Below are 26,169 nucleotides of genomic sequence, written 5' to 3' on the forward strand. Positions count from 1 at the left end.
AAACAAAACAACAAAAAAAATAGAAGCAATTTGAATGCCTAATGGTAAGGGAATCAAATAGTTATGTACATCCATTGATGTACAATATAGGCCTATGCTTAAAAATTAATGATAGCGTAGACTCATGAAAAATGAATAGGCCAAAATGTCGTGTTTGAAAAGAAGAAAAAATAGATGTATACATGGATTATAACTATGTAATAATGCTTATTAAAAAATAAAAGATATGTAAAAGTTATATCTGGGTGGCAGAATTTGAGTTTTTTCTTCTCCCTGAGCTTTTGGTAATATATTAAGTTATATATGTTTGTGTATATAGTTAAAAAATGGGTAGTAAAGCCAAAGAAAGTAATTTTGCTTTTGTTTTTGTTTGTTTTGCCATGAAGTGAGCCAAATGAAAGTTTTAGATTTGGGGGGAGTAGAAGGAGAGGAATAGGAGAAAACACAAACACACACACACACACACACACACACACACACACTCTCTCACACATTCTCTCTCTCTCTCTCTCTCTCTCTCTCTCTCTCTCACCCATCTGAGAGAGAGAAAGATAACTGGTGGGAAAGAATCCCTGATGGATTAATTCACTCTTGAATAAAGTGGGGATGGGGGAATCACTGTTTTTAATGTCTACTTGTGATTCCATCATTCAGCTGGAAGATCAAGTAAAATAGCATATGAAAAAGTGCTTTGAAATTTAAGTTCTTATTCAGATGTGAGGTACTATTCTACAGGTTTTGTCACCAATTGTACGGTCTTTCTCCATCAGAGAAGATATCTAAAGGATAACTAAAAGTTGACTTGCAGAATTGGACTTTATATGATTTGGGGGGACAAAGTTTCCAAAAAATCTTAAAATGGTTTTGCTAGATAATTTTTAAAGTCCCTTTTAGCTTCATTGTTCTTTGATTCTCTGAAGTATCTCATCGAAATAATATGTAAAAGTAGTTTGGAAGTAGAAGTTTGATTGTGTATGTTAGGGATTTAGAAGAAGCCACGACATAATTATATTCTTGGGTTTGATAGTTTTAATGTAATATTGTTTGGCCAAAGCTGTTTCTTTAACATATGAAACATTTTTGAAAGGGAATTTTAAGTTTTATTACTATAATTGAATGTATGAAATTTGATAGATTTTTCATGCTTTTTAAAATTGTTTTGTAGCATTTTATGATTTTTATATTTACTCTGATTTGCTTTGTCATTTCAGAAACTTGTCAAAACTGGAGAAAATAATTGGTCTCTGCCTGAACTGGTACATGCTGTGGTCCTACTGACACATTACCATGCTTTGGCAAGCTTTGTTTTTGGTAGTGGCATCAATCCAGAGAGAGATCCAGAAATTTCCAATGGATTCAGGCTAATATCAGTCAACAATTTCTGTGTTTGTGATCTTGCTAATGACAACAATATAGAGAATGCATCACTTGCAGGCAGCAACTTTGGGGTTAGTTTTCTTAACTGTTTTTCGTTACTATTCTTGCTATAAACTTCTTAATGTTAAAAAATCTAGATAAAGTTTATTTTTTGATTAGACAAGATGTTATATACTTGAAATATTTTTGCATAATTTTTATTACTGTGAAAATTCAATCAATACCTGAAGTTCTGATTTGTCTTAAAGAGGCTTTAAAAGCAAATAGATATTATTACAAATCATAAGTACTAAACAGTGATGCATTCTAGTGGTCATAGGCTTTTAATGTTAGACTCCTGTCACACAGATCCCAGAACAATATATCTGTATCTATAAGACACTGGAATAACGAATGGAAAATATATCTGATGAGAGCAGAAAGTAGAAAATTTGACACTGCCTCATTTCTTTAAATAAACTATCATATAATTTAATATGTATCAAATTCTAGAATTCTAGATTAAATATATATATTCTTTTAAACTTTTTATATTTATAACTGAAGCAAAAACATAATACTTCCAAAAATGTTTGAATCTGTCATGGATTCTCTTTGGAATTAGTGAAAAACCCATTTAGGAACTTAATAACTTCCCATGCCACTGTACATAGTAAGGTGACACTGGGAGACAGAGATGTTTACTGGAATACTTTTTGATATTAATAGCTCCCATCGTTTTCTTATCTGTTTCCAGATTGTAGATTCTCTAACTGAGCTAGAGGCCTTAATGGAAAGGATGAAAAGGCTTCAGGAAGAAAGGGAAGATGAAGACGCATCTCAGGAAGAAATGACCACTCGTTTTGAGAAGGAGAAGAAAGAAAGTCTTTTTGTGGTCTCTGGAGATACTTTTCATTCATTTCCTTATTCAGGTGCTTTTTTTCACCCCACTGTCTTTGCCTTTTAGTTCTTACAGCACTGACGAGACAACCTTCAGTGTTTTTTATATGGATATGTAAAAATGATTCTATTACCATCTTCATTTTATTCAGTTTTCCTGCTCTACCATACCCTAATGCTATTGCTTTCCCTCTTAGGCTGGTACATCTTTGAATGTATTTCAGATCCAACTGAGAGAACCTTTTCCAGCTTTGTAGTTCACACTGCATCCTGGATAAAATGTTATTCGTAGCAGACTGATTGCTTATAACATTAGATAGGAATATTTAATTCATTCTACTTTTGTGATTTTTTAAAAAATAAGTGAAATCCTGTTTCAATAGATATAATTTTTTAAAAAATATCTTCGCCTTTGTTGTGGATGGGCTGTGTGTGGGAGGATTATTCTCACACTGCTGCTTTTCCAAATTAGTTCTAAAATTATATTGCACTTGCATTTGCATTTCTTTAGAATTTTATAAGAAGGTATTATTTAGGTCATTTTCTTAGATTAAATTTGGAGGAATTTATTCTGTACTAAAAACTAGGATTGTTTGCTCTAGTCATAAAAACTAGTTTATCTAATACTCTAACGGACTGTGAAATAGAAGGGAAACTTTGTAATTTACAACTAAAAAAGATATTGAACACCACATAGTAAATGTTATTAAAATAGCATAGACTCAATACAAAGCTTAAACCTTTCGAAAGTCATCAATCTACATACCATTTCTTTTTAAAAATAGAGTTCCATTGGTTTAAAAGAAAGCTTCAAAACTACTTTCTTAAAGGCTAGGCAGTCTCATAAATTTTGGAAATTGTTTTGGCTGTAACTTGTTTGTTAATGTTAAACAATGGCGTTGATCAATATCTCTCAGAAGTTTTACCAAGAAAAGCTAGAACCCCTTTTATCATTTCTCCTCATGATCTTTTTTATGAAAGATTTTATATACTCAATAGGGTAACCAATTTAATCCATTGAAGGCTACTGTAATTAAAAATCAGACTTCTAATCAACAGTAAATCCCAAATAACTTGGTATTTTAGTTATTGGTTGAATATTCATTCTACAAATATTTAGTACCCTATGCAGTCTTGGCACTATGATAGGTATTAAGGTTTAAAGGCAAAATAAGACATGATTCCTGCCCCCAGGTCACTCTCATGTTAGTGGGGGAGAAAGAATTCTAAAAATAGCAGAATGTGAAAGATAAATAAACCTAGAAGAGGGCACTGAACCCAGTTTTGCTGGGGAAAGGGTGTGGAAAGAAAGGGGGCCTAGAGGAAGAATTCTTGCAGGCTATGACTCTAAGCTAAGTTTTACAGAATTGAGTGTGAGGAAGCCAGGCAATGGCTGAGGGGCATGAGAGGATGTGGTAAACAGCATCCAGACCTGAGCAAAGGCACAATGGTAAGGAAACATGCTGGGTACAGGAACAGTTGGTTCTATGTTGTGGGGACATAAATCATGAGGTAGGTAGTATGAAGAGGAAGCTGGTTGGGTAGACACAGGGCTTACCATAACATTTCTAACCTTAAGGAACATGTAACCTTCCATGTTTTGAACATATGGGTTTAAGATGTCTAGCACAGTGCTTCACAAATTTTAATGTGCATATGAGTCATTTGGGGAAACTTGTTGAGATGCAGATGCTGAGTCAGTCAGTTGGATAGGGCCTGAGAAGCCACGTTTCTATCAGTCCTCCAAGTGATGCCAATGCTACTATTCTGCAAGCCACACTTGGAGTAGCAAAGGTATAACCAGTAAGAGATCAGGAGAGGTTTTACAGACATTAATTTTTAAGAACTTCTTTAAGATCACTAGAACTTTAAGGATATAAATGTCTTATTTCTTTTAGGTTTTTTAGGAATGTTGAAAATACATTTTGGATCCCAGTCTCTACCTTTGACCTTTGAGCAGGGACTATTGCCTTTGAAAGTAAATTTTGACTAGCAAGCCATGGACTCTAGCCAAAATTATGTTCTAATTTTAATAGAGGAGACTGTGTCATGTGTAAATCATTCAAGGAAATATGTCATTTTATTATATATTTGTTTTTATTCTTAACCATTCCCAGTACTAAATTTTCTGGCTATGCAAAGATATAGGAAAAATGATTTTGTACATTGACTAATTGAGTCATGTTTATAAATTATCATGTTCAAAAACAGAGAAAGAAATTTATTTTCCTATAAAAAAATTTCTTGGTTTGACCAGTGTGATAAAGAATTCCAGATTATATAGAGAGATTCTAAGAACAGTTTTTCAAGTCTGTTGAAGAAAATAAATAAAGTGTTCTACAGGGGCAGTATACTGTAGCTTGGTAACAGGGTTAACTAGCTTTTACTGTTAGTTTTTTAAGTGAGTGTTTTTTTCAGAACAATTTAACTAGTATTCCGTTGCTGCAACAAAGTGTTTTCTGTATTATGTTAGTAGCTAAATGCTAATTTCTTTGAGTACGAACTTTGAAATATTTGTTTAGATAGAACTTAAATTAGAGTTTTAGACTTGTTGATCAGAGTACTAATTTTGACTTCTTAAAATAATATTTGTGGGTTGAGGGACCTTTGTACATTTCTTTATGTGAAAAAAATTGTCTTGAAAACAGGTCTTGATTGACTCCTAATTTTAAAATTAATAGAGATTTTTCCTAGGATCAATTTTCTTGTGTGGTTAGTTACTCACTTTTATTGTTTATTTTAAATGTTTAAAACTCATATGACAACTTGAAAATGTATATGAGCAAAACAAAAACTAACATCCAAGGCAAAGGAACTGATTATATAAATAGTCAACTATAGTATCAGTATTTGCCAGATGAAACCACCTGTTTGTACAGTGTTGGGGGAAGAACTCACTTCTAGAGACACTGTCTTACAGAGTTTAGTTATCACTCACTGTTCTTAGTTTGATTTTGCTTTGCAACCCATGAAATCTCTAGTTTTCATAGCAGCCTCAGTGATTGCTACGAGATTTTATATTTTTTTTGCTTCATTTCTATTGATTATTATGTGATGAACTGAATTAAGGAAAGTATACCTAGTTTGTAAATGTTTAAAAAATTGCATTGAAAATGCATTAAGTGTTTCTGTTTACCTGAATACAGTGCTGAAGCACAAGGAGAAAATAAACTGGTTATGGGATTGGGCTGGGGATAAGCCTGAAATTTCTCTTTAGAGAACTGAAGTAAAAGCTTCAGAACAATTTAACTAGTTTAACATTTAGAAGTTTTTCACCTCATTTTATACTAATTCACATTGTATTTCTTACTGACAGTACAGATGATAGTATTAGTAACTTACAGTTACCTTATTTATTTCTTAAGTGGATATTTCTTTTTGTATTAATGAAACAAAGAAAAAATAGATGTTAAGCATGTAGCATAGTACATGGTATATAGCAAATACTCAACAAATGCCAATCTCTTCTCTTTACGTGTAATAAAGAAGTTAGGTAAAAATTTTAATAAGATATATCCAAAGTTGGATAGCCTGGGCTCTTGATCTTTCTGGCTGTTGTCAAACATCCCAATCAGTCCATAGCAGTGACTCAAGGAAAGGAAAAAAAACTTGTGAGTAAAGAATACATATTGTTAGTATTATGAAATGGCAAAGATTAAACATACTGAAGTACTACTAGTCTACCAGGTCTTTCTTTTGGAAGAATTAATATAATTGCATTTGTTTTTTAAACTTCTCAAGATTTTGCCCAGCCAAGGATTATAGTTTTTTATTACATCATAGTAATGTTTTATTAACTATTTATTTCATACTTATTCATTATTTATTAAATATTGAATTTATATAATATTAATTAATATTCTTACTAAGGAAATATTGTTCCTTTCATGAAAAGAGCTTTTTTAAAAATTTTGTGAAATATACGTTTATTTTCTAGAACAGAAGGTAGTAAATAAAGCTTGTAATTCCCTTTCAATGGTTGAAATCAGAAAAGAGTAACTATAAAGACAGCCTAACCTAAAAAAAAGTGAATTAGAAGAGAATTATCTTTAACCCAAATTATTATTCATTGGGCATTTAAAATTTTTCAGTGGTGAATTTTTAATATCATCAAGTCACCTGTCTTAAAATATTATTATTGTCTTTCTCTCTTCCTGAATGCCACTTTGGTAATATTCTAAAGACAGTCTTAGATTTTGAGGATGTCTATAATATCTGATGTCTCTGGTTTTGGGTAAGAAGACTCTGCCAGATGAGAAGAGCATTGTTTACTTCATATGTTATGTACCTTTTTGTTTTCATGTGCACAGAAAAGAGCACGTATCTTAGGTATAAAGCTCAATGAATGTTCACAAATTGAATCCTCCTGTTTAATTAGCGCCCAAGTGAATTAAGAGAATGAGGCACCCAAAAGTCCACTCTCCTCCCTGTTGAGCTTTCTTCCTGATCCTTTTCCCTATAAGCCTATTTGTAAGCTAAAAATGAGCTAATTTCAATATAGAACTGATTTTTACTTTCAGTACATCCAGATGAAACACCATATAATTTTAACAAAGTCTTTTTAAAAATCAAACTCAAAGTGGTCTTTCACCTTCATCTCTTCTCTTTCCCCACATCCCATTTCATCCATCAGAGAGAGAAAAAAAAATGTTTAAGCTTTATACTCAGTTATATGCTATCTTTCATTTCTAAATTAGTAAAACTAGTTTATTAATTATTTGCTACTACTATTTAGATATTTCAGTTTAGTCAATTTTTTGCCTGGATAACTACAGTTAGATGATAAGATTGCCAGTATTTGGTAATGAAATTGAATTAAAAACTTCAGCAATAGATATTGTATATGAAGCCATGGAGTTAATGTTGTCACTTCAGAAATCCAGGGAAAATCCAAAAAGTAGAAGGAAATGGAGTTCAGTTTTATTGTCTTAACTATGTACAATATCCTTAACACTAGATTGTTCATTATTGTCCGTAGATTTTGAAGATGACATGATTATAACATCTGATGTATCTCGATATATTGAGGACCCTGGTTTTGGGTATGAAGACTTTGCCAGAAGAGGAGAAGAGCATTTGCCAACATTCCGAGCTCAGGTATGAGATGTCTTTGATTCAGAGAAACAAGTGCATACTGTGATTTTAACTGTCAAATATTGAAATGTAAATAAATTAACTTCTAAAGAAATTGGTAGGTCTTTTTGATAGGATCTATAAATCTTTTATTTACGTAGTTTTCAGCCTACTCTAATTGATATCCCAATAGATAATTATTTTAACATTTTCTCCCCTAAGAAGGCAAAAGGAAACTGTCTGCTTTATTTGGTTAATTGCATTATTACATTGTAGTTGTATAATATTCAAGCCAGTTTTTGGAGGGGGGATGGGAGGAAATCAAGTGATATGGTCACATCTATAAATAATAGGCATTTTGTAATAAGATCACACACCAGTAGTTATGAGCTTAAGGACTACCCCAACCCCACCCCTAGAAAATAGCCACAATAGTGATGTGACTCCTAAAGAGTGTATAAATTTGAATTAAGACAAACTCCTTCATGCTTGTTTCAGATAATCAGCTAACTGTCCATGTCACTGAGTAAGTTTGGTCACACCTCCTGGGGTCCTTCCAGATAAGGGCATGTTGTGCATAGTACCTGACCATAGGAGGTAGCCAGAGTTCACCCCCAATATGCCAAACCCTGGACCCTATGAGGAAATATGCTGGCACTCTGCATCTACAAACTGATGAGAAGGGTTCTTGGTAAAGCCTTAGTAAAGCTGCAAACCTAGAACTAAATTAGAAATATCCTCACTTACTTGCTTCAGTAATTGCAGTTAATAAAAACATAAAGTTTAAATGGACGATGCCCATTTTGTAATGGGATATATTTTATTCTTTTAGGATTATACCTGGGAAAATCATGGGTTCTCCCTGGTAAACAGACTTTACTCTGACATTGGACATCTTCTTGATGAAAAGTTTCGGATGGTCTACAATCTCACCTATAACACTATGGCCACCCATGAGGATGTTGACACAACCATGCTGCGCAGAGCTTTATTTAACTATGTTCACTGTATGTTTGGAATCAGGTATGTTCATTGTAGAGACAGTTTTATACATTTCTAAGTGAAATGAGTCTTATTTATATCCTCTTTCAAAGTATATGATCATGGGAAGAAAATATTACATATGAACTTCTGATTTAAAGAATTCCATTTTATAGAGAAACATTTTCTTTAAGTGTTATGAGTCTTAACATAGATGCACATATAAATACAGTAGTAAGAATTGACTAAGGAGGAAAAAAAGCATCAGTAATCATTGGGGATAGGACAGAATCAGACTAAACTGGAGACTCCTTTTTGGAAGAATAGTTCAGTTTAAAAAAGAACATGTACTGTGTCCCTTTAGATCACTGTAATAAATTCTGGTTTGTTTAGTTTGGTTTTTAAAACATTCATTTTTGAAGGAATGGTTATTGGAATATAAACAAAACTAGTATAGGTTCTTTCCTCATAAAGCTTACATAAGCTCACATAAGGATGCTGAAATGGGGCTGGCTGGTTAGCCCTCTAGCTACTGCCTCATTTTCTGCACCCATGCACAACAAATCTCTTTGAAAAAGTTTTGTGTGTTTACTGTCACCATTTTCTCATCTCCCATTCTTTCTTGAACCCACTTACAGTATCAGGCTTTTTTCCTACCCACCAACAAAATTGCTCTTGTTAAGGTTGCCAGTGACCTCCATACAGCTACTTCCAGTGGTTAGTTCTTGGTTATCATCTTATTTGACTATTCAGCAGCATCAGACACAGTGATTACTCCCTCTTGCCTGAAACACTTGACTCTGGCCTTAAGACCTTTCCACTTGCTTCTTCACTGCCTTCTGGTATTTGCTCAAGTGTCAACCTCTCAAAGATGTCTTCCTGACCATACTATTTAAAATCACAACTCCTCTCCTCCCAGACTGCAATTCCATTTTCTCTTCATAGCACTTATCACCATCCACATACTATATGTTTAGCTTTTAATTTTTTTCCTTGTTTCTTCAATAAAATTTAAGCTCCACGAGACCAGGGATTTTTATCTATTTTGTTCACTAATAAAGCCCCAGTGACATTTACATTAGGCACTCAATAAATATGTTAGGTGATTTAATTAATGCTTTCAGTATTTAATTACTAGATAGTAAATGTCTCTTGGAACAAATTTAGAAATTAAAAATCTTAATGTTTTTCATTATAAATCTGTTGTCGTATTGCTCATAGGTATGATGACTATGATTATGGAGAAGTTAATCAATTACTTGAACGAAGCCTGAAGGTTTACATTAAGACAGTGACCTGCTATCCTGAGAGGACTACAAAACGCATGTATGATAGTTACTGGCGGCAATTCAAACACTCAGAAAAGGTAAGTGTTTCTTGACCAGGTGTTATACTGTAGACAGATGTTCAGTATAAGAAGTAAATGATTATGAAAAATGATATATAAAAATATTAGTAAGTTAGTGCTATTGAAATGGAAGTGGCATCATCTAACTATATGATTTTTAAAATAATTTTTAAATTCAGGCTGATTGAATACTAACTAAACCTTGGTTATGCACTTTGTCTAATGTAGTGTATAAAGTAAAAGTTTAGCATTAGCTTTGAAAGATTGGATCTAAATATTACTGTCTTTGAAGTACATTTGAGAACCTGTCTACCATTCTATTATTAAAAATCAAACTTACTGAGATGTTGTATTGGGTATAATTGCATCTTGCCCAGAAAGCACATCCATTTAGAGATTCTTTAACTCTAGCCACTAGAGTTAACCTATTAGAACAAGTTTCTCATCCCACTTCGGTTTAGAATTTTGACATTGTAATGCAGGACCTTTGAGCCAAATGTATTATTACATAAGAATATTTCTTTGGATGAAATATATAGGAATCATTATTTAAGTTAGGACCTAATAAATGTTAAGAAACTTTACCAAAATCATAAGATCTGGCTGTAAGTTCTAGGTCTTTTTACCTAAGACCAGGTACCATAGTTTCCAAGCCTGAAAGTAAGAAAACCTTTTTAGGGTCCTAACATTCACTAATTACCTGTTTGACCTTGACTGAGAATGTTATAGCCTTGGTACCTAATAGATGTTTTGAAGTCTTAGAGCCAATTGCACGACAGATAAATACCCATTTTAACTCTAGCATCTCTCCTTGATAGAGCATTATGCTTTTTATGTTTGTACTAGATTTTCTTCCTTTTCTAGATTATAAAATTCTCTTTATCAGAAAAATATATCCAACAATATATCCAACTTATAGAAAGATATCAAAATAATTTAAATATATTTCTTTGTAATAAATTTTGAAAATTTGAGGGTATTCATTTTAACCTATTGGCTGAGAAATATCCTCAAAAGAAGTGCTGTTCACAGCTTTATCTAAGAGACGCTAGGGAAGCTATGCATATCTAATGAGTATCAGACACTGATTGGAGACTGCTTTAAGCATCAGATTTTTTACTTTAGTATCTTTCAAGTAAATAGTAGGAAATTTTTTGAAAGCTTTTGAAGGAATAAGAATAGGTTGTAAGAAATATAGGGCTGATTTTTAGCCCTGCATTTTACAACTAGAAGTACAATTTGTAGGAAAATTGTAATTTATAAAAACTAGTTTTATAACCCAAATGGTTGATTGTCTTTACATAAAATACATTCTAACAAAATTATTGGAATTTCTTTGGCTTTTCAGATTGTTTTTACTGCTTGCAGAGCCATTTTTAGAAAAAGAAGTTTAAGAGTTACATCACGTACATGCATAAATATACCCAGGCATTTATGTTTGTATATTGTCTGTATGCACATGAAAAACTTTTATGAATGTCTGATGTGTGAAAAAAATGAAAGTTTTTTAGTTGTTTACATTGGTTATTAAGCTGATAACATTTACATTTCTAGGTTCACGTAAATCTACTTTTAATGGAAGCACGGATGCAAGCTGAACTTCTTTATGCTCTTCGTGCCATAACTCGGCATTTGACCTGAAGCATCACCCAGGGAAAATGTCATATATGTGTAAAGACCTTTTCACATAAGATATACATCAAAAGCTGTCTGTGATATAGCATCAAAAATTATTCAGTTCTCTAGTGTCAAAGTTTAGCTGTTTTTTGGTTTTTTGTTTTTTATTTTTTTTGCGGCTGTAATGTGCAATGATGTGTTTTATTTTTCTTGATGCTTAACATTACTAACAATTGCAAAAATAATACTGAGGAGCACTACCTTGCTTTGTTTATAGTTGGATTTTCGGATACTGATCATAAATCATAAACCTGGTTTGTTAATGCTTAACTTCAGCGCTTTGGGGTTTGTGTGTATGTGTATTTTTTCTTTACCTTTTTTAAAAAAAAATAAGGAAAGGCGCTTACAACCTGCTCAAGCATTTTTCAGACATTGGCATTCAGCAAAGAATGACCTCCTCTGGCCATTCTAAAATTTTAATGTTGTGTCCTAAATCTGGTGGAGGAAAAGCATGCGCTGTTGAACCAAGCTGCTCACTGGACACATATTTGTGTCCTCAAGAGATTATTTGTCAGGCACTGTTTTGTTTGTTTGTTTTGTTCATTTTTTTTTTTTTTTTACTGCTATTGGCGATAACGTGAAATGTGATACAGTCATTGTCCATAATTTAATGTGAAATTAATCATAATGAATTCTATAGCATGCTACTGAAATGCCAAATTCAGCTATTTTCTTTCTGTTCTAAAATGGAAGTTTCAGTTGTTCATATCAGTTGTATATATTAAAAGTGAAATTATGCACATCCTTTCTATCACTGATAGTAATCCTCAGTCATCTTAAATAATCAGTGCTCACAGTGCTGCTTATGGTCCATTTAGTTGGCACATATAAACCTGTACCCACACAAGACTGACCAAAAATTTTCTTTGCACATTTTTCCTTTCTCATAGTTCTTTTCTATATTCTAGTAAGCAGTGGAAGGTTACTATGCCTATATTTTTTCCCATTAGGCTTTTAGAAATAATTCTCCATGTTTTTCTTATAATAGGATAAACAGTTTATTATTCAAAGGAAAAAAATTGTGTTTCTATGCATTAATGTGATTGAACAACAACAAAAAAAGAGTGCAATATGTTCAAAAAAATTCTCAACTTTCCCCCTGTCATGTCACTGTGGAAGTGTCCTTTTAAACAGAGCCATAAAGAAATTTTGTTCAAATTTCTTTATTGCACAAGGTTTTTTTCAGTTTTACCTTACTGGGGTTGAACAATGTTCTTTTTATAATGCCAAAGCATTCCGTTCCCCAGAAAAATCTCTTTGGACAGCTGGTTAAAAAAAGATATCAAGTCAGAGGGGAGGAATAAGTGGCCAAAAAGTCACATTTTTGCATTGGTTTGTGTTGCTTGGTTAGACTATCTTCAGAGAGCACAACATTATGTGTTTATAGCTTTAATTTGTATTATGTTAATGAACCAGTGAAGTGCCTAAAGAGATGCTTACAACTATCCAGTAGGACACAACTGTACTGCTTAAACACTTTTTGGTTAATTAAGGGTGACTTGAATTTTACACATACGTGCTAATTTTAAAAAACATATATGTAAATTTTTTCATAGTAAAAAATATAGTTAAAATTTTCCATTATAGTTCCCACAAAGATTTCATTTTAAACTTACTCGTTATATAGGACTTTTTTCTCTCATCATGAAAGGATCGTGGACTAGCATTTTATTTGATCAGTTTCCCCTTCCATTTATCATCCTGTTCTGGTACATTAGGTTGCTTTTCTTCGAATTTTGTTCCAGATAAGAAAACAAAGATGACTGTAAACCTATTAACATAAGGCAGTTCTACATTTTTAGGTTCCAGGATCTTGTTTGAAATCTTCCATGTGAGGAAAAAATTACTAATATTTTTGAAGACAGGGTGGTTTATTTAAAGAGGTTATACAAAGAACTCATGCTAGGTCTCTTCTGTTTTGTTTATTGCATATGTGATATGTTGATTTTGTTCAATATCACATTATTAGATATGTATTAACCACAAAGAAAGTATTTAGGAGAGTGGCAAAACAGATGGCAACATGTGTCCATTTGACTTCCCTAACTTCAGAACTTTCAATTTGAGGATATCTTTTATTCTTGCATTTGTTTTTTAAACTAGAATCCTTTCAATTAATAGTCTTGTATTTTCGTGCAGGTGAACTGTATTAAAGGATGAAAAATGATTTTTGTGTATTGAAAAGGAGGAGAAATTCTCACAGAACACCATATGAGCTTTAGACCAAAAGAGGAAACAAGGTTTAAGTAACTAAAATGGCCACTTAGTTTTTTGGGTTTTTTTCCTTAGAAATGTAATTAGTTAGAGTTTGGATTATGGAAATATTAGTGCCTTTAATAGATCTCTTTCCTAGCAAAGTTTCTTTTTAGCTCGGCATTGATCTATCTCATCAATAATCAGGAAAATAAGTTGACTTGGAACTATAAACAAAAACAAAACAATGTATTTATGAACCTCCGTGAACCAGCCTAGAAAAATTTACTTCTGAAGGTGCTGAAGCACCTACTAAGATGCAGCATGCACAGCATTCCATGTTGTGAATACCATTTTACAACCAGTTTGCTGTTAACTCTCTTTATCCATTGCAAACTTGAAATTCTGATGCGGTTTTCCAGGGTGGTATTTTTTCAGAGTATTGAATTTACTACATAGTAATTTATAGTATAGCTTTTTATATTAAGATGTGATATTTTTTAAAAAAGATATCTGGTTCAATTGGTATAGTGATGTCATTGTACGCTATGCTAATCTACACCTTGGGCTCACATTGTGCCAAACTTAAATGTGCACCTGTACATGAAAAAAAAGCACATGTGAATGTGAATTCTGTAATTCCTTGCCTATTATGTTAAAAGTAGTTTAATAATCCACTGATGTATATGCTTGAATAACATCTATTTACTTTGGAATTTAAAGTTTTCCAGTTTCAATGATAGTTCTTAATTTCTCAGATCACCTTATCAAAATACTCTCCCATCTGAAAATCTATTTTCAAGCCCACTTGACTGTGGGAGTGGCCAGGCAGGTGCCTCACTGGATCCTTCAGACTAGACTTCCTCAAGTGAATTTGTGATAATTAAGGGAAAAGAGACTTTTGAGTTGGAACTAGGTATTACCTTCTTATCCTTTTTGAAATAAGTACATTGTCTTGGTCTCAGGAAGAATTTGTCCCATTTGGGGTACTTTTTAAATAAAAGATGGCTAACATGTAATCTAGGGCAACGCCTTGGCCTTTAATTATAGTTTTAAAGCCAAATAACAGCAGAGCAACACAGGACTGTTTTTAGAACAGAAAACTCAATGTAAGTTTTATATCAAAGTCATGTAAGGTTTGAACCAGAACCCCTAATTTAATTGTTATAATGTCTCTTAAAAATTTTAAATGCTTCTAAAAGCTAATCAATATTATTCTACAGCAAATTTTTTCTTTACCACCTTAGAAAGTTTTCTTTTTAATTCAAAATCTTAGATTTTTATGCCGCAGCAAAATAAAATTATCAGCAAAGATCTGTACTTAAAATAGTTCACTACTTGTAGTGGAGAGTGCATGCATATATGATAGCAAGATTCTTTTAAACTCAAAGGACAGTTCATCAGGGAATAAAATAAATTTCAGTGCATGTTATAAAAATGGTTTGCACTGTGATAGCAAAATGAGGTTTTTGTTTTGTTTTATGCTGTGTTTTAAAGACTATTCTAAATCATTTTTCTGGGAAGAGAGACCTTAAACTCTTCTCTTTATCTAATAAGACTTTTCTTTCTTTTATGCAAAGAGATAGTAGTGCAGGAAGTAAAAAGTTTGCACCAATAATGCTATATAAATAGTATGTAAAATTGTTTTAGTAGTAAAATTTGATAGCAACCTGAAAGATGTGGCTTTTCTGTTCAGATCGAGTTTTAAGTTACCTAATTTGTATAATCAGAACCTATTCTAGGTGGCCATCATAAACTGTGTTTCCATGTTATATCCCTCTGGAGACTGAGAATCAAATTAAGTAATCTTTCCACAAAGCAGTACTGTAACGTGAATGTATTTATCTCAGTCAACAGAACTTAAATGCCCACTGTATGAGAGGAGCTTATTTCAATGCTAATTTGGCTTAGTTAGCAGTGTCTGCTCAGGTGAGACCTAGAACAAAAATAGGTGGGGTGAAATGGATCACAGAGGTAGAGGTATATATCAAGGCAGAATCCTGTGAGGAAGAAAAAAGTTTCAGGAAACACATGGAACACAGTGCTGAGAACGTGGCTGTCCTCAGCATTATACACCTTAATGTAAAGGAAACATTTCCTGTGTGGAAGCTCCTGCCTGCATTCAAGTCCACCCTTTCCTATCTGCTTTCTCTTCCTCCAAGTGCCTCAACCTCCAAATGCTCACTCTCCTCCCCTTCCCTCAGCCCATCTTGGTCTGAATGCCTTTCACAATCCAAACCAAACATCACCAGCCACCTGCTGATAGTCACCAGCATTTACTTTTCTGAGTTACTTTTTCTCCATTCATTAAAAATATGGCTTTGTCCCAACTTTCTCTAAGCCCCTCAACCATCCAACTGTATTTTGGCTAACATTTGCCCTAGACATGCTACCAGATGTTATGCAGCATCATGTAATCTTGTCATCCGATACTGTTCTACCCTTTACCCAGCTGCCAAAATATCTTGCTCTCCTCTACCTCATCCCCAAAGAGCCTGTAAATTCAGAGTATCCAACCTTTTCATGGATTCACTCTCTGTTGTTCGGTAATACTACTTCCATATTTAAAATAAATCATAAAAGATTTTTGCCTTCTATCAAAGTAGGAATCTTTATATTTATACATGATACAGAAATTGAACTATTTCTATTGTGCAGAATTTAGTATTTAGCAGGATTTTAAAGTGATTGAATTGCCATCCTAACTTGAATCTATATTAGGTAATGAATACTGGTATAAGTTCAAGTTATTTGAATGTAAACTTAAAATTCTCCAGCAATTCATATTGACCTGTAACCCTTCACTGGAACAGGACATTTCTGGCATACAAATGGGGTGGTGTTTCAGACATTTATTTAATTGATGTTGTTTGGACCTTGAAACACATTTCTAATAGAAGGGCTATGGTAAAGGGTTTTAAGATGGTCTAACTGATTCACAGAAGCTCATTTGATTTGTAATATACATAAAAGACCACAAAATTTGGCACATAAGGATTTGATTGAGATTTCTTGGTTTGACTAAGATTCAAATACCCATTCCTATCCTATTCTCATTGGGGGGAAATGTTCTATGGGATGAAAAAGGAATGCATTGACTTTGTAGTCTTTATTCCTTTAGCTGCACTTCAGGTATATCCAAATAGTATCATTAAGGAAGAGGAAATGCATAAAGGTGGAAGATACAGCAGTTCTTCCTCTAGCCAGTGTGCATTCAATGTTGGTCATAGATGTAAAATTATGTCAGGTTTCTAACATGAGGCATGTTTATCTTCAGGTTGTCTGACTTGAAGATGAACCACCATGTTTGATAGTATAGATTATTACTATCTGATGGTATTTAGGTGTTTTCCATCTTATTCATGAACAACCCAACCTGATAGCAGTGCCCAACAGATGCCTCTAAAGGCCAGGACTGAATGAATGGCCTAGTTAAAAAATGAGACTTAATAATGGAGACTGAAGAGATGGTTTTTATTAAATCATATGTCATGGAGTATTTATTCTAACTCTAACTTAATTATGACTACACTACCATGAAGTACAGAATTGAAAAAGCAAAAATATAGGGGAGAAAAGAGAAGAATGAGTATATCTGATTCTTTTGAATACTTGTGGAAATCTTTAAAATAATGCAGTGCATACCATAAAATAGCCTTTAGAACAAATACCCCATTTTACAGCTCATAGAACATCAAACACTAGTAAGTCTAAATATGATAAATATAGCTTGTTATGTAAATTTTGATACATTTACCTATTTTCTTGCACCCCTCAAGTTAACCACTTAAAAATGAATGTATAATTTCTATAGAAAAAATATCAAAAAGGGAGAGAGAATCTCTGGACTTCAGTGTTAAAATATTGTTCACGAATCCTGATTAGTTAAGTAAATGCATTACAATGCTTATGGAATAAAACTAATTATATATCTCTTTCTTAAATTAATCAGTCTTTACAAATTTTCAACTGTCTCTCCCAAGTCTGACAAGAAAAGATCAAAAGGTAGGATAAAGGAAATATATCAGTTGGGTGGCCAAGAAATTTCCTTTGTAATGTTTAGAGACAATTTTCTCCTTTCTGACTTTTACTAGTTCTATGAAATAAAAGTTAAAAGTTAAATGGTACCCTTGTTCATCAAGGAAACTGATCCAAACTCTATGTCTAGTGCAAATATTTCCTTAGCATTCATATGTCTTCTCTGGAGAGAAAATACAATTTTCCCCTTCCTCTTTCTCTTTACATTTACTCTTTTCAACCCAAAATAAGATAGACATGGAAAGCAAACCACAAGCCAGTTTGGCATTTTCTCAGTGCTAATGGAATAGGCACATCCACATGCACAGTCTGAGCAAGGTAAAAAAAAGAACCCTGTCAGGTCAACTTGGAACATTGCCTTGCTACTTGGATTAGCTCCTTCAAACCTGAAAATAACTTTCCTGCTCATGGAAGAACTGGATGTATCCTTTAACTTATGAAATAGGATTTGAACTTGAAAACTCTTTTTTTTAAATCCTGAACTTGCAGGGCAGCTACATAATGAATGTATATATTAAGACTTTGTAGCTGAATTGCACATGAAATCAGATTGCCAACTTCTTGACTTTCAATTTTAGACATCATTTTATTTTAAGTTGTGAGCGATATATGTAGCATGCTGTGAAATGTCTCTTGTAGTTCTTTCATCCATCAGTATTAATACAGAATTATCTTCTGCGTTCCTTGGTACTTTTTATTCAATGTAATCAGAAGCTGTGATGTTTTTGCCTTTGTAGTCCTGTGCTTTGTTACTGTATTTTTTTTTTTTTAATGAAGCACATGACTTTGGACTAATGTAAGGCGGATGACATGATTTTTAAGACTGCTATATAAGTCTCTTACTCTATAGGGTTTTAAATTAGAATAAGCTTTTATCAAATAGATCATTGATACAATTTAGAATTCACACAAGTTTCAGTGTCAAATGGCGATCTTATATTTATAGTTTCAATTTTGAAAATCGCAAACCTATTAAACGGCCACTTTAAACTTGTTCTGGCAAACCAGACCCTGCTGTAGATATAGTATAAGGTATGGTAGTTAACCATATAAGCATTTTCAACTCTTAACACCCTCCACATGAGTCAGCAGTTAAGGAGCTTATGGAACCCATGAAAGCTTTTCCTATGTATAACTAGGTTTTACTTAAGTTGCTGATTTTACAATTCTGACTAAAGCTGACCTAAATGGATCAGTTTACGTGTAATATTCTAGTGCTTTAATTCCTCTTTTTTTTTTTTTTTTTTGGAGGGATGATTAATATTATTTGAACAGATGCAGAAGGAACTGTTAGTAAGTCAAGACAAACGCATTTGAAATAAAGGAACTGTGTAAACGTGTTAACAACAATTCATGACTGCACTTTTTATGACATTTTGAAAATCTATTTATAGGTACAGAACAATGGGTTTTGTTAAACTGTATCACATTTATACTTGCAGAAATTTATTTCATTGTTATTAGTAGGAATTTTATTGGTTCAATAAAATTGGCAAAACTGAGCCCAATCATTTGCTTGCTTTATATATTTATTTATATTGGAGTAGCATTCTTGCCTAGATTATTTTTGCTTGATTATTGAGACATGCATGTTCTGAAAGACAACAGAATTCCTAATTTTTTCCTGACCCACAATTTTCATGTGACATTTCTTATGGTCACTTGATATTGCATTAGTGGAATACTGCAATAGTGCAAAATGTACAGTTATTATTGTTACTTTTAAAACACAAATTGTGATCTCAGCAAGACGCAAATTAACTTTATTATTATTTCTTGTTAACCAGAATAGTAATTAGAATGGGGAAAGGGGCATTGAACATGGGGTCAGGGTCTGGATTCGAAAACCTATTTTTTTTCACATTCTCCTCGGTTTCGATCTTGGAAGTAATTTAATCTCTCTGAACCTTGTAATTTAATGTCTATGAACCTTGATTTCCACACCACAATCTGGGGAGAGTAATACCTACTTGACATGATTGTATAAGAATTGGATGCAATGTACTAATGTATTTGAAATATACAGCACAGTAAAGAGTTTGAATGGATAAACTAGAAAACCCAGAGAATAGTGTTGTTTCTAAATGAAATAAAGTAGGAAGGAGAATTAATGGGGAAGGGAAGATTATACATGTGTAATATGAAGCAATGGTAAGACTTCCAAGTGGAAATGTAAGCGGCTCCTGGAAGGCTATAAGGGGTGTGTAAAGGCTTTTGTGCAAGGTTTTCCAAGGAAAGTCGTGATTTTTCATTTCCCTTAACTCACTTATTACGTAAAAATTCATCCCAAGGGCAGGAGCTCTTCCTTTGTGTCATATATCCTGCTGTAATGGGAGATCAGCAGAAACTAGCTTGTTGATTAGAGTCTGTCTTTTATAATAATATGCAACCTTTGGGGGAGATAAAGGACAAGGCACATTGGGCCAAACTCAGCCCACACCCCAGCCCACACCTCCCACAAGTTCTCCCCCAATTCAAAAGTCTGCTTTTTAACAGCAATTCCCTATGAATTTATTAACAACTTTGAGTCATTTCTTAAAAGTGAAATAATACTCCATGTTTATGTATGTGCTTTGTCTTTTCACATATATGATTTCACTGCATCCTCGCAATAACTTTGAAAAGAACTGATATCTTCATTTTACAGATGAGGAAATTGAGTCTTAGAAAGCTTTGCTTGCCCAAGGTTTGGCACCTAGAACTGGCACAGTGGGGATCTGAACTTCAGTCTTTTTGATATCATTTTGTATAAGGGTACTTCAAAAAGTTCATAGAAAGATTCATATTTTTTAATTGTATTTTTCCAATGACTTTTTGAAATAACCTCATATATTGAATTCCACTACCTTAGTGAAATAAATGACCATGCTATCTACATGACGTTTTATTAAAAAGTGAAAGCGTAACCCATGCTTTAAACAAGAGGTTAGATAACTTTCCTTTCTGGTTAACTTGCTACTTTCTTAATTTTAAAAAATAGATTTTCTCTCCTCCAGTCTTAAATGGACCTTTTGGTTTAAAAGATAGTCCCTGTAAATTTAAAGTCTAAAAATTTCTCCCAAGACAACACTGAGCCTGATCCTAAAGAAAATTGAGAAATGCTTAAAACTGTGTTGCATTTTTGGTTTTAGGACCATTCTACTATATGGTGAAAGTTATGAATTCAAGTCCAAGTTTTTAATGCATGTATCTTTCTAACATGGGCTTCCCTTTCTGTGAATTAAGAAAAAAATCAACCTCAGAAAATATCTCTTCTCCCAGAATCTCACATACCTGACATGTTTCAAAACACAGGTGAGCCCAAACCTTTCCATGAAACTCTAAAAGGAATTTGAGGCAAGAATTCCTAATACTCTGTCTTGCACTGGCCTGCTCTTAGAATAAACATAAACAAATCCTTCATCTTCACATCAAGGTGAAATTCAGGAAAACTCTCCTGATTACAGTACTTCTTAAGACCCATTGACTCTCTCCTTTATTTGCTAAGAAGAATGTAGCACATGCCTCTTACATGCCCCTTCACGATCACCTTGACCCATCTCTCACACCTGCGCTGGTGCTGTTACAACCTGCAGGCTTTGGCCAGATTTTTACAGGTACAGCTCTTATGGTGCTGGACTGCTTACTTCTGGTTTCCTGCCCTGGGGCTTCATAAGTGTTTGTGGTAGGATGCCGGAGGGAACTGTTTTTCCACTAACATGCAGGATCAGAAGTGCAGGGAATTACCACTGCTTAACCTATGACCAGTGCTTTCTCTCTCATACCCCAAGCCACAGTTTTGAGAGTCATAGGGCCTGGTGGGATTGAGTACCGGTTTAACTCTATCAGTTTTCCATCCTATCCTATTTTACTTCCCTTATCTTCTACTCCTGCTCCCTCAGTCTCAAATAAACCTTGGTCTCAGACTTTGTATCCAGGGGAACCCAGGCTAAGGCAGGGGCAGACCAGGGAGAAATTTCAGCTCCACTATTGCTACCTACCTGGCCTTGAACAAGTTAATCTTGTGGTTCCTCAGTTTCCTCATCTGTAAAATGCACAGAACAGTAATAAGAAAGAAGACAGCTCTTGTCTTTAAGAAGGAGAAAGTGTGGATAGGAAGAGGGTAAGATAGGCATTGGTCGGGCACCATACAACACAGAAAATAATGAGGTAACACCTTATACATGGAGTCATAAAAATAGCCATCATTTATCAGGAACCTTCTAAATGTTAGGAACTTTAAATGCAGTGCTTTTTTATAGTAACCCTGCAGGTAGGTATTAGCCCCATCTTTGAGAATTAAGAAAAAATAGACTTAGCAAAATTAAGCACCTTGTCTAAGGTGAAACAGTAAGTGAATGATAGAACTGTTCTCAGATTTGTCTGATTTAGTTGCTATTCTTTTCCATCTATGTCACATACAGGAAAATAGTGCACTTTTGTTGTCATCAATGAAAGTTTTTAAAACAGGTAATAGTTAAGCAGACACTTGTAAGATTGCTAAGATTTGGATTCACAGAAACTGAGAACCATCACATTGTAGGTAGAGGGGACAGAGGAAGCAAAAATCCTGAGTGTGATGTTCAGGGGCATATGTTCACATTGGAAGATAAATTTGGAAAGTGTAGTTTGGTCAGACTGTGTAGGGTATAAAAGGCAGATTCATAGTGGATCCATTTTCAGTGGATCTTTACCACAATGATGTGTCTCACTTTGAAACAACAGTATGTCCTTGACAACCAGAACCTGACTAGAATTTCAGGGCAGCATAGAAACAGGATCTCTTTGGGGCATTTGGGAAATTTCTGAATATCTTAAAGAACTTTTTGAACTTCTTTCCCCTTGATGATGTACTCCATGGTAAAGTATTAGATTCTCAAAGAAAACTATTGACATTTGAGGCCTTACCTTCCCATGTGTGTGCACACGGACTCTTTTGATACCCAGGACCACTATGATAGCCTTCAGAACTTTATGCCTTCTAACTACACATTACATAAACAAAGTTTAAGTAATGAACGCACTTGGTTGTTTGTATAAATGTCCCCAATTAATGTCCCCCTGCATCCACACCCTTGGGAATGTGACTTTGCAACTTCTCTAGTCAAGAGATAGAGTATATTTCCCCACTGCCTTGAATCTGGGCTCATCCTGTGACTTGGATTGACCAATAGAATGCAGTAGAAGTGGTATAATACAAGTTGCAGGTCCAGGCATTAAGAGATCTTACATGCCTCCACTCTCTCTCTCAGAACCCTGCCATGCCTGGGCTAGACCGCTGGAGAATGAGCCACCTGGAACAAACTGATTTGTCCCAGGTGTTCTGGCCAAGGCCTCAGACGTGAGAAAGCCTATCCAAGACCAGTAAAGTCAACTATCCTACCTACAACTGACACAGACTTATGAAATTGCCCTGTCAAGCCCAGTTCAGATCAGTAGAACCACCCAGCCAACACACCCACTCATGAGCAAGACTCAATATTTATTGCTGTGCGCCCTTGAGGTTTTCTGGTTGTGTCATACAGCATTGTTGTGACAATAAATAACTGATATAATGTAAATGCTGGAGGTAGCCAGCACTTGATCCATAGAGAATCTGGATTGGGAAATTCCTTCCTTATGACGATAGTCTTGAATAGTCTTAGGGAGTTTCATTTATATATCTAAGCCAGAGTCAATGAAGTCAGTAACTTAATAATCAGTCCTTTGCTCATTTCTTCCTAAGAATGTTCATCTTTGTGGGGTTGAAATAAATCACATTCCCGTTAAGCTTGTTTTAGATCTTTATCTTCAATATTTTGGACCCTAAGCATGACTGTACCTATAACTGGACTGATGAGTTTAGAGCAGAAATACTCAAACCTTAGAGTAAGGATCAGTGACCATGATGGTTGATTTGGGCTATCAACTTGACTGGATCAAGGGATACCCAGATATCTAATAAAGCATTAATTATTCTCAATGCTTCAGTGGGCAATGAGCCTATCCCTCTTCTGCTGAAAGGAATATCTAGGTAGTTTGGCATTTGATTAGAATGTAAGGCTGTCTGTGAGGATGTTTCCAGAGGAAATTGGCATGTGAATCAGTGGACTGAGTGGGGAAGATCCACCCTCAATGTGGATCCAATAAGGTGGGAGCCCAAATGGGACAAAAAGATGGAGGAAGGGCAAATCTTTGCTTTCTCTTCTAGAGCCAGGGCGCCCTTCTTCTCCTGCCCTTGAGGTTCAGAACTCCAGGTTCTCTGGCCTTTGGACTCCAGGACTCATCCCTGTGGCCCCCTGGCCTCTCAGGTCTTTGGCTTTGGACTGAGAGTTACAGCATTGGCTTCCCTAGTTCTGAGGCTTTTGGATTTGGACTGAGCCTTGCTACCAGCTTCCCTGGTTCTCCAGCTTACAGACAGCCTATCATGGGATTTCGCAGCCTCCATTATCACATGAGCCAATTTTCCTAATAAATCCCTTCTCCTCTCATCTCTTCTCTTCTCTCTCTCTTATCAATTCTGTCTCTCTGGAGAACCCTGACTACAATACTGGGGAACTTGTTAAAAATCCAGATTCATGGAGCCACCCCCAAAGATTCTGATCTAGTGAGTGTGGAGCAAGGACCAGGAATTTCCAATTTTGTAAAGAGTCCTGGGTAACTAGGGAACATGGTCAGACTTTGAGGCAAAACAGATTATAAGAAGAGCTTTCCATTTCTCAATATGGTAAAACTTCAAGTACATACCACAGAGGAATAATGGAAGGCTGTGAAAAGAAAAAAAGAGAAAACAAAATCACAGAAAGACAAGTGAACACAGAAAATAATCATGAAATATGAATGGAGGGTGGAGGTAGGGGAGGACACAAGGAAAATCTTTTTCTCCTGTTTTTTCGGTGACAGTTCCTGGTACACTTTTATTGTTACCTCAAATGGAGCTTAAGCCAAATTAATAGTTCTCCATCATGTTACACCTAGAATCACCTGAGGACTTTAAAAGATACTGATACTTGAAAACCAGCCCTCCACCCTGAGATTCTGATGTAGTAAATCCAAGGTGGATTTAAAGTGCATAAATCCAGGACCTTTGGTTTGGAAAGTTCTCCAGGTGATTCCAATGCATGGCACATTTTGAGAACCACTGAGCAAAATTGTGTTATTAATCTCACCAAATAAATATCTTCCTAACAATGGAAAGAATTGTAGCTCTGTTTTACCTTACTGGCCTGCAGGCAGAATGGAGAGAAGACAGTTGGATTAGGCAGATATGAAAAAATTCCCAGGTGTTTCTAAGACCACATCCTTAGGGTGGAGTCTCAGAAGTGCTGCACAGGTGAAATAGAAACATGCTCCCATTTCACATGACCTCTAGGGAAAAATGTCAAGTGCCCATGCTTGCTAGTGAGCAGAACACTTCTGCCTACTGAAGTCATTCTAGATTCTGTATTTATATGCGTGGTGTGCACTTGAAAGTGTGGTATATGGGCCACATCATATTTTTCGTAATCATACTTCTCTCTATAACTTCGCAGTTAAGAATGCTTTTCTGGTATTTCAGATATTTCTCGAATGCATGGATCCCATGTGACAAGCAATATTTCATGAAAATAAGAACTAGGGGAATTCTTTAAAAACCAAATGTAATATGGTAGATTACAGCTAAACTGTGATTATCAAACCTTCAATGTGAGCATCAGAATCTACAGCAAAGCTTGTTAAAAACAGACGTTCCTGGAAACCACCGTGACTTGCTGAATCAGAATGGGAGGTAAGGAGCTCATACAATTTCCCTTTTTACAAGCTCCCCAGACAAATTTTAATGCACTCAGCACCACACCAGTCTCCTTTTGGAAACCAAATGTCTTTTGGGAGCAGCCTCTCTTAGACAACGTTGTCCACAGTCACACAGCCTTAAATCCACTTTGACTGCCTACACCCTCTCTCTATGTTCATATATAACTGGGAAACCGAAGAAGGTTCACGATGTTATTAAAGCAACAAATCAAATGGAATCCAGAAAAAGTGACATCAAAGATGGATTTCCCCATGGTGAGAATGAACTCCCCATCACAAACCTGCTAGAAACTGTTTCTCGAATAGAAACTACTGAAATGGAATTTCTCAAACAGCAAAAACACTCAATGCTCTTGATGCACATTTCTGGATTGCTTTTCAGAAAGGTTATGCCAGTTTACACCCCTACCCACGTGCACGGAATGCCCCTCCCCCTGGTCACAGGCACTGCAGACAAACTGCATCTCCTTCATAAATTTGTCCTATGCTGTCCGTGGTGAGATGAGATAGAAATACTCTGTGGTTAGACCAAGGACTAAGTGAGGGGCAAGGCTCAGACAGCCATAGGACTTCTGAGCAAGAGAGGATTCTTGCCATTGAAGAAGAGATTCTAAGTGGTTTTCAAGAGAAGTGTGGCTGCCCAGCCTGGCCAGGGTGTGATGGTCCTGAGGTCTTTAGCACAGGGTGGGGGGTGCCTCCATCAGAGCAATCCCTTTCAGAAGCAGCCCCTCTAGGGGATCTCTGGGGAGGGCCCCCAGATGGAGTGCAGGAAATCAGGGAGGATAAGAAATCAAAAGGGGAGAGGCAAGGTGAAGGGCTTCAGAAGACCCTCACTCTAACTTCAGGCATCA

General features: G+C 34.9%; 1 protein-coding gene across 1 annotated transcript in view; it reads left to right on the forward strand.

Annotated features, from left to right (window-relative positions):
• Positions 1 to 13,390, forward strand: part of SESN3 (sestrin 3) — a 60,949-nt gene extending 47,559 nt beyond the window's left edge. Inside the window, exons 5-10 of the mRNA XM_063093675.1 lie at positions 1,212 to 1,448; positions 2,114 to 2,288; positions 7,235 to 7,353; positions 8,162 to 8,352; positions 9,532 to 9,676; positions 11,213 to 13,390. Of these exons, the coding sequence (XP_062949745.1) occupies positions 1,212 to 1,448; positions 2,114 to 2,288; positions 7,235 to 7,353; positions 8,162 to 8,352; positions 9,532 to 9,676; positions 11,213 to 11,299 (954 nt within the window). The 3' untranslated portion in view covers positions 11,300 to 13,390. The remainder of the gene's footprint in view (positions 1 to 1,211; positions 1,449 to 2,113; positions 2,289 to 7,234; positions 7,354 to 8,161; positions 8,353 to 9,531; positions 9,677 to 11,212) is intronic.
• The last annotated feature ends 12,779 nt before the right edge of the window (positions 13,391 to 26,169 follow it).

Source organism: Cynocephalus volans, chromosome 4 (genome assembly GCF_027409185.1).
Source record: "Cynocephalus volans isolate mCynVol1 chromosome 4, mCynVol1.pri, whole genome shotgun sequence".
NCBI classification, from domain to species: domain Eukaryota; kingdom Metazoa; phylum Chordata; class Mammalia; order Dermoptera; family Cynocephalidae; genus Cynocephalus; species Cynocephalus volans.